Below are 13,145 nucleotides of genomic sequence, written 5' to 3'. Positions count from 1 at the left end.
TTCTTGTAGACCCAACCATTAGAACATTTCTGGAGGAGAGCATTGTCTGTGGTTCACTCTAGCTATACATTCTTGTGCTGCTCTGTGAGGAAGCACAGGTCCTTCTCCTTTCGTATGCTACCTTGTGGGGGAGCTTAGGATGGAAAACACTGAATCATGACTTATGGCAAATGGAAATGCTTGGTTTTTAATTGTCTACCTTGTTTCTTTAATTTCACAGGGTATTTCTCAGGACATAGACTTAATAAGTTGTGGCAGCAGCGGTAATAGATGGAGCCAGTAGGTGGCTGAGATTCAGATTTATACCTATGAAGAAACTGGTTTATGTCTTATTAGAATCTTGTAGTTAAATCTACTTGAAAGTAAAATGCCGATTTACACAGTACCTACCAAACAGCACATCAACAGGGCTGGAATTTCATCTTCATATTTAAAAAGTCCTTTAAATATCTATGCTAAAAGCAACAAGTTAGGGCAGCAGAATAAGCCCCAGTCATCAGATGAAAAAGGTGTCCAACCTCCACTGCCTTTGGATACAACAAAAGATTTAAATAGAACTTATATAGTCTCTGCCTTTGAAAAATCTGCAGACACTCCCCCGAGCCTGAAGCAAGATGGCATGCTTATTCTTCAGAAACGAAAAATGACCAAAAAAGACTCCACCTGTAGTGATAAAGAGACATATGAGAACACTGTACAGAATGCTGAAGAACAACAAGTGCAAAGACAACCTACACTGCAACGGCGGACTGGAGTGGGCAACAAACAAGTTCCAGTGAATAACAATAGCCAGTCAGGTCTCAAGAACCCAGATTCAGCTGGACAGTTAAGCAATGAAACATCTTTTCCAGCAAACATTATTAGCAAGACATACTGTAGTGCATCTGTCCAGTCAATGAAATCTCACCTGATTGTTGAACTGAAAGGTGCTCCAAAAAGCAAGGACTCATGTTCTGTTCTTGAAGGTACAGATGGAAATGGTAAAATGACATGTGTGAATGGTAGGGCATTCAGAGACAAAACACAGAGCCCAAACAAAGTTCTTAATTCAGGTTATTCGTATGTTGTAACATCTGTTAACAGGACACCTGGTGCCAAACTGCATGAAAAATGCATAGCAAATAAAATAATTGGAAAGGAAATTCTTAAAACTCCAGATAACAAATCTGGAAGTTTAAACCAACAGAGGCCACTCAGACAAGAAGCTATGTTAAAAAGTCTTAAATTGGCATCAGCATGTGACATGTTCCAAAACATCAGGAGTTCTACAGTGTCTGCTTGCAAAAACAGAGCAAGCAATCTGCCAGTTACCCCGAAGAAAAGTATAGCCAACTCTTTCCGTGCAAGCAGACCTGAAAGGACACAAGACCACAATGTAGCAAGTAGCACTGTTGTATTAAAAGAGAGCAAGGCTCAGGACAGCTGCATTGACCAAGACCCTTCAAAGGCTGAGAACTCTGTAGTGACGGTGGCTGTGCGCATAAGGCCTTTCAGCAACAGGTCAGTAAATATGTTTGTTTGTTAGTCTCATTCAGCTCATAAAATATTCACTTATTGGGTATATTTATTTGTGTAATCCATTTGCATTCTGCCTACAGTGCTAAGCGAATCACATTATAACATACACAGTAAAACAAAATTTCAATTAGAAGGGAAATGCAACACAAGACAGCACAAAAGCCAAATATATGTTTAAATCGTGTTTATTAACAGAACCACCATACAGTCATCCAAAGTCATCCAGCAAACAAGACAGAGACCAAAACAGACTGCTAACATAACAAGTTTCCCCCCCCATACCTCCCCTGTAAAACCAGATATATGTAATGCTGCTTACTTTTGTATGAAAACAAAATTTTAAAATTTTATTTCAAAATTAGAATGTGACAGCACACCTTTTTCCAGTTATCATTTCTGGATGTGCGTTTACATTTATTGATCATTGTCACAATCAAAAGGAACCAATTCCCTCTCATCCTACCATCCTATCCCCCCTTAGACATTCTTCATCAACTTTTTACCTGAAAACATAAAATTTAAATTATAGATGACCAACTGCATCATAGTAATGTACTTGAAAAGCCAGTACAGCATGTGAAGGAAAGTTTGATGTGTGCTTTTCACCCTTTATATTGTGGACACTTCTTTTGAGTTTATTTAATCCTCATGGCATATGAGACCCAGTTTTGCATAATTCTTATTCCGTTTGCCAGAGGGACTGGGAGTGAGAGCGACATATTTTACTTGTGTGGGTCTCATTGTGCTGGCTTCAGCCTGATAGGTGAACACATGAAGTCATAGACATCAGATTGAAGTTGGTAAAAGACCCACACAGGTAAGACTGCAGCTTTCTTCTTACCAGTGGGAGGGAAGGAGGGTGGTTAAAGTAACCAGATTTTTGATTGGTAAATCTGGGATGCTGGTTCTCTAGTGCTAGTACTAATCAAGCAGTTTAGTATGGAGGGAGTCTCCATTGTCTCCATGAAAGTTTTCTGAAGTATATCAAAGGACATACAAGAGAATTAATTAAGCACAGAAAAAAAAATCAGCCAACATAATCCAACTATACCCAACATGTAATTTTTTTTGCAGGTGATAAATTCGATTCAGATTTTAGCTGTGTTCCACAGCATCCAATTTACTTTAGAAGCTGAACAGTTACTAGATCACTGTGATAAATATTACTAAATGGAAATATAATGCTTTTTTCTACTACTATGAGAGAAGGGATTCTCTTTGCTATGCAGAGTCTGCTTCATTCACACCATGAATGACTGGAGGAGAGGGGCAGCTCTTCTTTGCTCTCTTTGCTTCTATCTGCTCTAAGCTCACTCCCCTCTTTCCTGTTCTTGGGGAAAATCCACTGCTTATTTCTAGAATAAGCAGCATAAAATCTGTTTTACTGTTTTGTGATCTTGCCAGGTACTTGTAACCTGGATTGGCCACTGTTGGAAACAGGATACTGGGCTTGATAGACCTTTGGTCTGTCCCAGTATGGTAACTCTTCTTAAGGACAACTTTGTTTAAAAGCAAAATAGGGCTATAAGACCCACAGGCAGAAGGATCTTTTCCATGCTTCAGCAGGACTGTTATACCCGCTTCAGTCATACTAGAGGGCAACTGATTACCCTCCAGCAAACCACTGTGTAGTCATATATTTTGTTTTGTGTGTTAGATCTGCATCTGAAAAGCAGCATCCAATGTACAAAGCTTGTTCTTTCAGACTGCATCTATATTCCTTTGAATCCTACTCCCTCCCCATTGGCTGCTTTTTTCTTACATAAACTTTCTTTAGAGGTCTTATTCTCCACTACTTCACTCAAAGTACCTTTTTTGTCAATGAATCTTACCTGTAGCCTGCCTGGTTTAATTCTTAAAACCTCTTCATTTGTTTTGTCTGTCTGTTTTCTATCATGACTAGATAAGACTCCATAAGATATAAACAGAACTTTACCATAGGGGATAACTCATTTTCGTTAAATTTAAATTCAACATTTTTAGGAGTGGAATCAATGCAGTTGCGTTTACTGTGCTGATCTAAAACATTACTCAGCCGTTTACAAATAAAGCAGAATACATCTGTTAGATTAATTTATGGCCTATCAAAATGATTCAGTTAAAAGTTGCCATCTGAAACTACATTGGCTGCCGATTATAGCTTGCATCCGCTTTAAGATGAATGGTTTTTTTTAAAATTCTTTCTGAAATTCCTCCTTGTATGGTTTTTATGGCCATACTCTTACAGAATGCTGCATCCAAGTATGATATCTGAAACCAATTTCTTTTGAGATTTCCAGATATAACTAGCTTAAAATCAATCAATACTTTTTTTTTTCTTCTTTATGTTGTCAAATGGCCACACTATTGAATTCTTTACCTTTATCATTGAGAACCTGTCATCACTATTTGGCATTTAGAAAAAAGCTGAAAACCATTTTATGTTATGATACTGGTCTTGTATTTTCAGAATGTAACTGATGGGACTATATTGGTTAGGATTGTGTTAATTGCTGTTTGTATTGTAATTCCTGGATATTTTGATCTGGTCTTTTTTTTTAATTTTTTTTATATAATCTGTCCTTGAACTGCTGAGGTAAATGTAGAATAAAAGTCCCGGTACAACTTAACAAAGAGCAGGGTCTGTGTCTGCCTTGAGGACTCGTACATTTGATAATGCTATACACATGAACAGTAATATTACAAAAAACAACCCCCCCCCCCCAAAAAAAAACAAAACAAAACAAAAAAAGCACAGCACATAAGTTTAAGTAAAAAAGAATAAACATAGTTGTTGTACAAAGTAGTATTTGGATTATTGGTTAAAGCTTGCTTTGTGTTTGCTCTAACTTGCATTTTATTTTTATTCAGGGAAAGAAGTGAAAACGCGTACCAAGTAATTTCTGTGAATGGACAGGAAGTCATTGTCCAGCATCCAGAAACCAACCAAGCTCATAATTTTGTCTATGACTTTTCTTTTTGGTCATTTGATAAGTCTCATTCTAACTATGCTAGCCAAGAAAATGTTTATGAGAAGCTGGCGGTCCCTCTCTTGGAGCGAGCTTTTGAGGGTTACAACACTTGTCTCTTTGCTTATGGGCAGACGGGCTCTGGAAAGTCTTACACGTAAGTATCAAGGCGTGGATGACAATTCATCAAAGTTTTGGTAACACTGGGATTTTTAGAACACCAGGTTTTTGAAGTATTTACCAAGAATGAAATGCACTTGCTTTGTTGGGCTTCATTCACCGATAAACTGCTTTTTGTGGTGAAGGTAAGGAGGGACTGCATTTTTTTCACTTCTTGGAGAGTCCACACACCACACTTCACCACCATGCATCCCTTTCATTCTTCATCATACAGTACAGCTCTCTTGCTCCCTTTCTCTGTCCTCCCAGGCCAGAAGACACTACTTCTGTCCATCTCCTCTGGAGAGGAAGCAGGTGGATGGTGGGGCAGCATGCCTTGTGCAGCTGCTCCTGGTCCTTTTCAGCATTGAGAATATGGTCAGGTGCTGTGGCCCAGCTTTCTGGTGTTTGTTCCTTTTTGGAGATGGAATTCTTATGGCCTGATTTGACTATGCTGTTGCTTCTCAGCAGAGGGGGGCACATTCTACGATGCTGCTCTGCTGTTTCGTCTTGGTGAAAATCAATTCCTGAAGTGAACAGGCAAACTTATTTTTGAATCCCTGAAAATCACACCATTTTACTATAAAGGAGGCATTTTATACCAATTTTTTAAAGTGATCTGTTATGGCTCTTGTTATATATTAGTCAAATAACTGTAGATCACATCTAATTTGGATTGTGAGTTGTATGATGGAAGCCCTGTATTGATTGTATCCTTAGTTTTCAGAATTAAACACACACTAGCACTTTTTTTTTTAATCACAGCTTAAAAGGGCTTACCACAGGATACGTTCCTAATTGACACGTGCTAAAAATATGTTTTTAATTTTTGCATGGAGTGGTGCAGAGAATGGATGTTTCAGCGCTAATCAGCATGTCCATTTAGCCATGTACTAACTAATTAGCACAATATTACCATGTGAACCCTTACTGCTTACAAAATAGGTGTCAGTAAGTGCTCCTGTGGTAATGGTGACATTAGTGCTTGGCCATTAATGCAAAAAAGGGAAAATCGTCTATATTACTGCTGCAGTAAAAATGACCTTGGTACACAGGAAAAACCCTGCATAAGGGTGTGCTAAGGCCACTTTCTACCACAGCTTACTAAAAGGACCCCTATGAAAGAAATAAGACTAGAAAAAGTAAGACACACAATAGAAAGTTTAATAACTAGCAGTAACTCTTGCATTTGGATGGTGTTTAAGTTCCCTCACAAAACCCACCCCAATGTTTTAATATTGATCCCAATACTCTCTGCCGTAGGTTGTCTCTTCTGCAACTGGGTCAGTGTGCATACAAGCCTTCACTTTTTAATGAGATATTTGAGCCTATCTCAGTAAAGCAGCCTTGTTCCATGTAGGCTGGATGTGCTGATGAGGTCATTGTCTGCTTCCTCAGCAGCCCTCCAGACCGGTCAAGACGCTTAGGTTGTGCACGCCTACCAGCAGAGGGAGACTGAGAACACTAACTTTGAACACTGTACATATAACCTATGCCTAACCATATTTATCCAGTATTTCTCAGTTTCCAGCAGAGGGTAGACATGCAGCTTGTCCGGTCTGGTAGGCCTTAGGGTTTTTCTCAGGGTCTAGTTTTGTTTTATTTTCTATTCCTTAGTAAAAAAAAAAAAAAAAAAGAAATAAGAATCCCTGTGCCTGGTTTCTCTGTGTGCTTGGGGGTAGTGGGTCCTGTGGGGCCTTTACTTTGTACCCCTTGGGGTGTCACATCCGGATGGCTGGGTTCCTCCCCCTAGCCGGCTCTCCCGCTTGGTCAGCCTTGTGCCTCGGCTGCCATGGTGGGGCGGCAGCCTTGAGTGCCTTTCAGTCAGCTGCAGCGAGGCTCAAATAAAGTTTGAAAAAAAAAAAAAAAGAGCTGTTTCTCTGGTTTTGAAGCGGCGTCGTTCTGGCTGCTTGGGAGAGCTGAGGCCTGTGGTGAGCTCGTGTGTGTGTGGGTGGCTTGGCCTTTAGATTTTTCCCGCTGTCAGTCATGTCGGGGGAAACTCCTCCGTTGCCGATTTTGTGCTCGTCAGGGGTTGGAAGTGCTGGGTAGCCAGTGCCGTTTTTGTGGGTAGACCAAGCACCCTTCCTCCGTGCCTCCGCTGTTATTGTCCAAGGTTCCCACCGCGTGTTCGGAGGGGGTTGAGTCAGCACAAGCAGCCGTCACTGTGACGGTCCTGATTTTTGGCGGGAACCGCCGCCATTTTGGATTTGTCCCGCGCTGGATCGGAGCCGGCGCAGTCTGCACAGGGAATCCCTGTTCCGGGCCCGTCTTCACTTTTAGAATCCTCCGGGGGGATGGGTTTCCCACCAGACTTTATTTGGGCCATGTTCCAGGCCTGGAAAGTGGGTCCTTCTCGCATGGAGCTCCCTGGTTAAGTGATGGGGTGGATTAGCTAAGAGGCCTCGTTTGATGTGGTCAGAGCACCTGGAGACCTGTTCTCTACCAGATTTGGAGGGGAATCTTGGTGCGCTAGAGGAGGAAGAGGTGTCCCTGTCGGGTCAGGATAAAGAGATGTCTTTGCCAGGTGAGGACCCTTCGGTAGTTCAGAATTTTCATAGGGATGAGTTATCTGAGCTTATTGATCAGGTGTCTTCTACTTTAAAATTTGAACCTGCGGAGGTTCCTCTGGGAGATGGGAAGCAGGTGGATCCGTTGGTTAAGGGGATTAGGCGGGTACCACGCTCGTTTCCTATGAACGCAGACCTGAGGGACATGGTAGTGCAGGAGTGGGCTTCCCTGGATACTCCGTGTAAGGTGGCTCGGGCCATGGCTAAGCTCTACCCTCTTCCCCAGGTGGATAGGGATTCTTTGAAACCTCCTGCGGTGAATGCAGTGGTAACGGCGATGACTAAGGCCACAGCTATCCCGGTGGATGGTGGCGCCGCATTAAGGGACCCTCAGGATAGAAAGTTGGAGTCCTTTCTTAAATGGAGTTTTGATTTATCGGCTTTGGTGTTGCAAGCCTCTGTTTGTTGAGATTTGGTAGCTCATGCTTGTTTCCACTGTGCGTCCTGGGTTCAGGAGCTGGCTTAGTTGGAGATGGGGTCATCTTTTTTTGGTAGATGCGATATACGATTTGTTACAGGTGTTGGCAAAGAACATGACCTTAGGGGTTGGAGCCTGTCGAGCCCTGTGGTTATGGGGTTGTGTTGCTGATGCGGCTTCAAAGTCAAAGCTTTCTTCGCTCCCCTTTAAAGGTTCTATGCTGTTTTGAGGAGGAGCTAGAAAAGTTGGCGCGGGGACTTGGTGATGCTAAGGTCCTGCGGCTTCCGGAGCTTCGGCCTAAGTCAGGTTCCAGGAGGACTTCCGTGCGTGGATGTTTTCGGGATGCAAGGCGGTATAGGCCTGGTAGGTGTAGTGGAGTGTCCAGGGGTCGGTTTTTCCAGCGGACCCAGCCCTTTCGAGGTGGACGCTGTGGTGGCCGGGATTCCTCCTCGGGAGCTCCCGGTACAGCCCATAATTCCCAATGATGGTGTGGGGGCCCAGTCTCTGGTACGCGTGGGCGCCTGGTTAAGTTTATTTTACCAGAGGTGGGTCCAGGTCAATTCAGACCACTAGGTTCTGGAGGTAGTACGTGACGGATACGCACTAGAGTTCAATGGCCCTCTTTCAGATTTCTTTCTAGTGTTTCCTTGTCACTCTCGGCGCAAGGCGAGAGCAGTGCGAGACACTCTGTTGCGCCAGATAGACCTCGGAGCAGTGGTCTCCATTCCTCCAGGGGAAAGGGGAACGGGTTGCTACATGATTTTATTTTGTGGTGCCCAAGAAGGAGGGTTCCTATCGTCCCATTTTAGACCTCAAGAGAGTCATTGGAGTTCTGAAGGTCCCCTCCTTTCGGATGGAAACTTTACGCTCGGTTATTGTGGCGGTTCAGAGAGGAGAGTTTCTCACTTCGTTAGACCTGACAGAGGCCTACTTGCACATTCCCATCCGGGCAGCGCATCAGCGTTTTCTTTGCTGTATTAGGGAAGTATTTCCAGTTTTGTGCGCTTCCCTTCAGTCTTGCGACGGCGCCACACAAGTTTTCCAAGGTGATGGTGGTTGTGGTGGCGGCTCTATGAAAGTAAGGCATTTTGGTTCATCCTTACCTCGACGATTGGTTGATTCGAGCCAAATCGAGGTTGGAAAGCGCAGAGGCAATCGCACGGGTGGTATCCTTTTTGCAGTCTCAGGGTTGGATGGTGAATCCAGCCAAGAGTCAACTAGTACCTTCAGTCCCTGGAGTACCTAGGGGTCCGTTTTGAGATGGAGAAAGGTCGGGTGTTCCTGATGTCCACTCGAGTTTCCAAGTTGTAGGGTCAAATTCGGCAGCAGCTGTGTGCACAGAGGGCTCCCTCGGCTCGTTCTTACCTTCACGTGCTGGGTCTGATGGTGGAAGTGATAGCGGTGGTCCCTTGGGCCAGGGCCCATATGCGTCATTTGCAGAGGGCTCTGTTGGATTGCTGGTTTCCTCAGACCCAGCAGTTGGAGGAGACACTACTTCTGTTAGAGGCTCCTCGTCGCAACCTGTGCTGGTGGCTTCACACTCCGAATCTAGTGAAGGGAATGCTGTTGGAGCCGCCGGGCTGGATAGTTTTCATCATAGATGCGAGTCTATGGGGCTGGGGAGGTCATTGCCTGGGGCAGGTGGCCCAGGGTCTTTGGTCATTGGAGGAAGTTCGCTGGTCCATCAACCGGCTGGAGATGTGGGCGATTCGATTGGCTCTCCAGTCTTTTCAGTTTCTTCTCAAAGGTAGCGCTATCAGGATTCTTTCCGACAATGCCACGGCTGTGGCTTATGTAAATCGGCAGGGGGGAACGAGGAGCCGAGCGGTGGCCGAAGAGGCGACAAGAGTTACTAAGCTGGGCAGAAGTGCATCTTCAGGAGCTCTCGGCAGTTCACGTGGCAGGTGTAGACAACGTGAGCGTACTCTTTGAGTAGGCGCACGTTGGATCCCAGAGAATGGTCTCTTCATCAGTCAGTCTTTGAGCGCATAGTGTTGGAATGAGGTCGTCCAGTGATGGATCTCATGGCGTCGGCCGACAATGCCCAGGTTTCTCGCTTCAGTCGTCCGAGGAGATCGATGCGTTGGTTTTTCCATGGCCTCTTCATGAGTTGCTTTATGTGTTCCCTCCGTGGCCATTGGTGGGGCGAGTAGTGCAGAGAATAGAGCGACACTCTGGTCCAGTGATCCTGGTGGCTCCCAATTGGCCATGCTGTCCGTGGTACGGAGATCTAGTGCGGTTGGCAGTCCAGGAGCTGATCCCATTGGGGTCCGCAGTGAGGTTGGTTCAGGGGTCAATCGAGATGGCCGATCCCACTCTGTTCTCGCTTATGGCCTGGCTCTTGAGCGGCACAAATTGAAAGGTTTTTCTCCCAGGGTAATTGATACTATGTTGCGTTCCCGTAAGAGGTCTACTTTGGCTTATGTGCGCGTGTGGCGAATCTTTGAGAATTGGTGTCAGGAGCGGTCTTACCTTGCCTTGCATGTTTCGATAGCGGAGGTTTTGGAATTTCTGCAGGACGGATTAGACAGGGGCCTCGCGCAGTCTTCCCTAAAAGTGCAGGTGGCAGCCTTGTCCTGGTTCAGGGGGTATCCTTAGCGGCCTCTCCTGATGTTGTGCGTTTCTTGAAGGTAGTGAAGTTGATCCGTCCGCTGCATCGTCCGGTGGTTCCTCCATGGGATTTGAACAAAATATGTGCATATACATGCATGTATGTGTTACAACTAACACGTACAATTAAGTAATGTGAAAATGTTTGTGGAATAATGTAAATGAGGAGTGGCCTAGTGTTTAGAGCACCGGTCTTGCAATCAAGAGGTGGCTGGTTCAAATCCCACTGCTGCTCCTTGTGATCTTGGGCAAGTCACTTAACCCTCCATTGCCTCAGGTACAAACTTAGATTGTGAGCCCTCCTGGGACAGAGAAATATCCAGTGTACCTGAATGTAACTCACCTTGAGCTACTACTGAAAAAGGTGTGAGCAAAATGTAAATAGAGTATTTAAAAAAATGACATGTGAATACCAAGAAGATATGCAGGAGCGGAGCTGAAAGAGAGACATGAAGTGTAATGAGAAATTGACATCGGTATGAAACAAAACTTTAAAGTGATAGACGATACCTTCAATCTAGTGCAAAACGAATAGGAAGAACAGCCTGAAATATTATGAAGTCACATAATGCACAGGAATTAATGATGATAAATAAAATAATGGGGTCAAAAACATCTATTGCCAATGATAAAAACATATTGTTCATGCTAAAATAGAAATAATCATGATGCCTACAAAGCGTACTAGAAACCTGAGGCACCAAAAGTGTATGAGACAAACAAAAAACAAATAATCTAAATTAAAAATTTAAAAATTATAATAATAAAAAGACCCATTATTACATAGTGAAAAAAGCTATAAATAAAACACTCTATTATGCAATTCACTTTTTCACAAACACAAGGCATGTCAACATTTATAAAAAGTGTAAAAATATTGTTATATCTGTATGTATAACAGAAACAATACAGGCTTAAGAACCTACCGTATTTTTCGGACTATAAGACGCACCGGACCATAAGACGCACCTAGGTTTTAGAGGAGGGAAATAGGAAAAAAAAAATTTTCCTTTTTCCCTCCTCTAAAACCTAGGTGCTCCGGTGCGTCTTGTCCGAGTTTTGGATCACCGTCCCCTACTTACGCGATGCCATGTTCCCTGGTGGTCTAGTGACGTCGGGGCAGGAAAGAGCCCCCTCTTTCCTGCCCATCGCGCTGCTCTCCGTGCTCCTGACTGCTTCCTGACGGTCTCGGCGAGATTCAAAATGGCCGCCATTTTGAATCTCGCCGAGGACCGTCAGGGAAGCAGTCAGGAGCACGGAGAGCAGCGCGTATGGGCAGGAAAGAGGGGGCTCTTTCCTGCCCCGACGTCACTAGACCACCAGGGAACATGGCATCGCGTAAGTAGGGGACGGCGATCCAAAACTCGCTACCTCTCGGACTATAGACGCACCCCCCATTTTCCTCCCAAATTTTGGGGGAAAAAAGTGCGTCTTATAGTCGAAAAATACGGTAAATATGGCGGCAGGATGACCGGCAAAATGATCCCAAATAAAACCCCATAAGAAAAGAATATACCGAGGCAATATATAAGAAGAGCAACTGATAATGAATATAAAACCATCTGTGAGAGCCCCTGGAGAGGCACTATTAACTACAGTGAGCAACTGTCTGGAATCTATTTGATCCTTGAGTCTGAACACGAAGGGGGTATATACGCAAAAATCTAAACCTGAGAAAATACTGATAGAGGCTAGATGTTGCAAAGCACAAGCAATATCTGAAAACACTAAATATAATGGATAATGTATAGAATGTGGAGACCGGACCAAACCATACCATTCTATTTAAAAAGATGCTGCTAACTTTTGTTTCCTTCCATTCTGTGTTTGATTACTGTGGGGAGCATATATCCCTTTCTGTTTTGATTCATGGGTGGCATAAAATTTGATGGTAGGCCACATGTGGTGTACACATGGTTTAGGGTAAAGATTGTGAGCTTGATTTCATTAAAAAAATAATTTCCTGGTTCTAGAATTGGAATGAATCTTTCATTATTGTTCTAGTTGAATATCTAGGATTGAAACCTTTAATGAGTAAATTGGATTTCTGAACTTGCAATCCAGTTTGGATTAGCTCTGTTTGTTTTTGATTATTTACACAGAATAGTAACATTTTCTTTTGAACAGGTACACAAAAGTAATCAAGATTCTTTTGACTTAGGATGATGGGATTTGATGAAGAGCAAGGCATAATTCCAAGATTTTGTGAAGATCTCTTTTCTCGGATATTGAGAATAGAAACGGCACAGGTGAGATCTGGAAGGATTTGTTGATGCTCAGTCAACACTCCAAATCCTCTGAATATGTATTAGATGCTATACAGCAGCCTGCCTGTCACATATTCCATCCTGTCTTTCTCACTCATATTTTTTCTTATTTTTTTCTCCCTGTTTTTGTTTTTCTTCTACCTCCCGCCTTCTCTCCAGCTTCTTACTTCCTCCCTCCCGCCTCTTGGTCTCTTATTACTCTCTTGGCCCTCTTCACTGCAGCCTAATCCCAATCGGCAAGCTTGCAAATGGGGTTCTTTAGGGTTCATGGCAGGTATGCAGGTGACCAGTAGTAATATAAAAAGCAATTGACAAATATTTGTTCGTGAACATTGGAGAAAATACTTTTTTTTTTTGTTTGTTTTGTTACATTTGTACCCCGCGCTTTCCCACTCATGGCAGGCTCAATGCGGCCTACATGGGGCAATGGCGGGTTAAGTGACTTGCCCAGAGTCACAAGGAGCTGCCTGTGCCTGAAGTGGGAATCGAACTCAGTTCCTCAGTTCCCCAGGACCAAAGTCCACCACCCTAACCACTAGGCCACTCCTCCACTCCAATCCATAAAGGGTTTTTGTTTCTGTAAGCAACTCTTGATTTGTCCATTTGTTAGGTTACACAAGCACATGTAAATAATTAGAATTTATGGGCCCAATATTCA

At 43.6% G+C, this 13,145-nt stretch overlaps 1 protein-coding gene across 1 annotated transcript in view; it reads left to right on the top strand.

Moving 5' to 3' along the window:
- The first annotated feature begins 316 nt into the window (after positions 1-316).
- Positions 317-13,145, top strand: part of LOC115472459 (kinesin-like protein KIF14) — a 37,074-nt gene continuing 24,245 nt past the window's right edge. Inside the window, exons 1-3 of the mRNA XM_030206749.1 lie at positions 317-1,500; positions 4,369-4,623; positions 12,382-12,469. Of these exons, the coding sequence (XP_030062609.1) occupies positions 368-1,500; positions 4,369-4,623; positions 12,382-12,469 (1,476 nt within the window). The 5' untranslated portion in view covers positions 317-367. The remainder of the gene's footprint in view (positions 1,501-4,368; positions 4,624-12,381; positions 12,470-13,145) is intronic.

This window comes from Microcaecilia unicolor, chromosome 6 (assembly GCF_901765095.1).
Source record: "Microcaecilia unicolor chromosome 6, aMicUni1.1, whole genome shotgun sequence".
Lineage (NCBI taxonomy): Eukaryota > Metazoa > Chordata > Amphibia > Gymnophiona > Siphonopidae > Microcaecilia > Microcaecilia unicolor.
The sequence above is the reverse complement of the archived record's forward strand: the minus strand, read 5'-3'. Positions and strand labels throughout refer to the sequence as shown.